This window comes from Haliaeetus leucocephalus, unplaced genomic scaffold (assembly GCF_000737465.1).
Source record: "Haliaeetus leucocephalus isolate CR32 unplaced genomic scaffold, Haliaeetus_leucocephalus-4.0 Scaffold175, whole genome shotgun sequence".
Classification (NCBI taxonomy): Eukaryota; Metazoa; Chordata; class Aves; order Accipitriformes; family Accipitridae; genus Haliaeetus; species Haliaeetus leucocephalus.
This window is the reverse complement of record NW_010972611.1, coordinates 1,070,035-1,071,040: the sequence shown is the minus strand read 5'-3', so window position 1 is coordinate 1,071,040 and position 1,006 is coordinate 1,070,035. Positions and strand designations below refer to the sequence as shown.

The 1,006-nt window shown below is 68.8% G+C and overlaps 1 protein-coding gene across 3 annotated transcripts in view; it reads right to left on the bottom strand.

Moving 5' to 3' along the window:
• Positions 1 to 1,006, bottom strand: part of PEAR1 (platelet endothelial aggregation receptor 1) — a 9,026-nt gene that overhangs the window by 4,207 nt on the left and 3,813 nt on the right. For all 3 annotated transcript variants that reach the window (XM_010564120.1, XM_010564122.1, XM_010564123.1), the window contains exons 9-10: positions 479 to 691; positions 29 to 203 (exon numbers count right to left, since the gene is read on the bottom strand). In XM_010564120.1, the coding sequence (XP_010562422.1) occupies positions 29 to 203; positions 479 to 691 (388 nt within the window). The remainder of the gene's footprint in view (positions 1 to 28; positions 204 to 478; positions 692 to 1,006) is intronic.

Genomic DNA, 1,006 nt, shown 5'->3' with positions numbered 1-1,006 from the left:
ACCACCAGCCCCCCCGTGCCCCCCACACCGTGTAGCCGGGGGGGCAGTGGCAGCGGCCAGTGGTCCCGTCACAGGTCCCCCCATGGAGGCAGAGGCAGGTCTGCAGGCAGCCGGCCCCGAAGGAACCGGGGGGGCAACTTTCGTTGCAGAAGAGCCCGGCCCAGCCAGGGTGGCAGACGCACTCCCCGAGCAATGGGTGGCAGCTGGGGGGGTACCCGCTTAGCACCCATGTGCTCCCAGTATGGGGCACTGGGTGTGCTGGGAAGGAGCTTTGCAAATGGGAGGGGGGCACAAAGCACCTGCCCCAGAGAGGGTTTAACCTCTTCTTGGCCACCCAGCCAGCATCCCAGCTTGCTCAGCGAGGGTGCTGAGGGGAGGTGAGGGTGCTGGGGGGAAGGTGGGGGTGCTGGAAGAGGTGATGGTGCAGGGGGGAGGCAAGGGTGCTGGGGCGGAGCCAGGGTGGGATGGGGGGTCCTACCTCTGGCTGTGCTGGGGGTGGCAGAGGCAGCGGCTCTGGCAGTGGAGGCCGTAGAGGCCGGGTAGGCACAGCCGCTCCTCGCAGCGGCTGCCCTGAAAGCCGGCTTCGCACAGGCAGCCCCCGTCCACGTGGAAGCACTGGCCCCCGTTGGCACAGTCGCAGCTCTCCTGGCAATCCTGCCCGTACCGCCCCACCGGGCACCTCTCCCGGCACCTGCATGGGGGGGGTGGGGGGCAAAAGGGGGTGATATGGCCCCACCAGGAGCAGAGGTGGTTCCTGGACTCCCCCCAGCCTGCCCCAAGCTGAGGCCGTCCAGCTCATTGCATGCCAGGCTGAGGGAGCTGGGGTGGCCCTGCCTGTACAGAGACCTGGCACTGGCAGCAGTGGGGCTGGGTGGCCCTGTGCCCATGTGACTCATCCCCGGGTACTCCCAGCCGTCCGCTGTACCCCTGTGCCCCCTCCCTGTGCACCCCCATCTCCATCTGCCTCCAGCCCAGCATGCCCCTGTCCCCTACGCTCCTGTCCCCA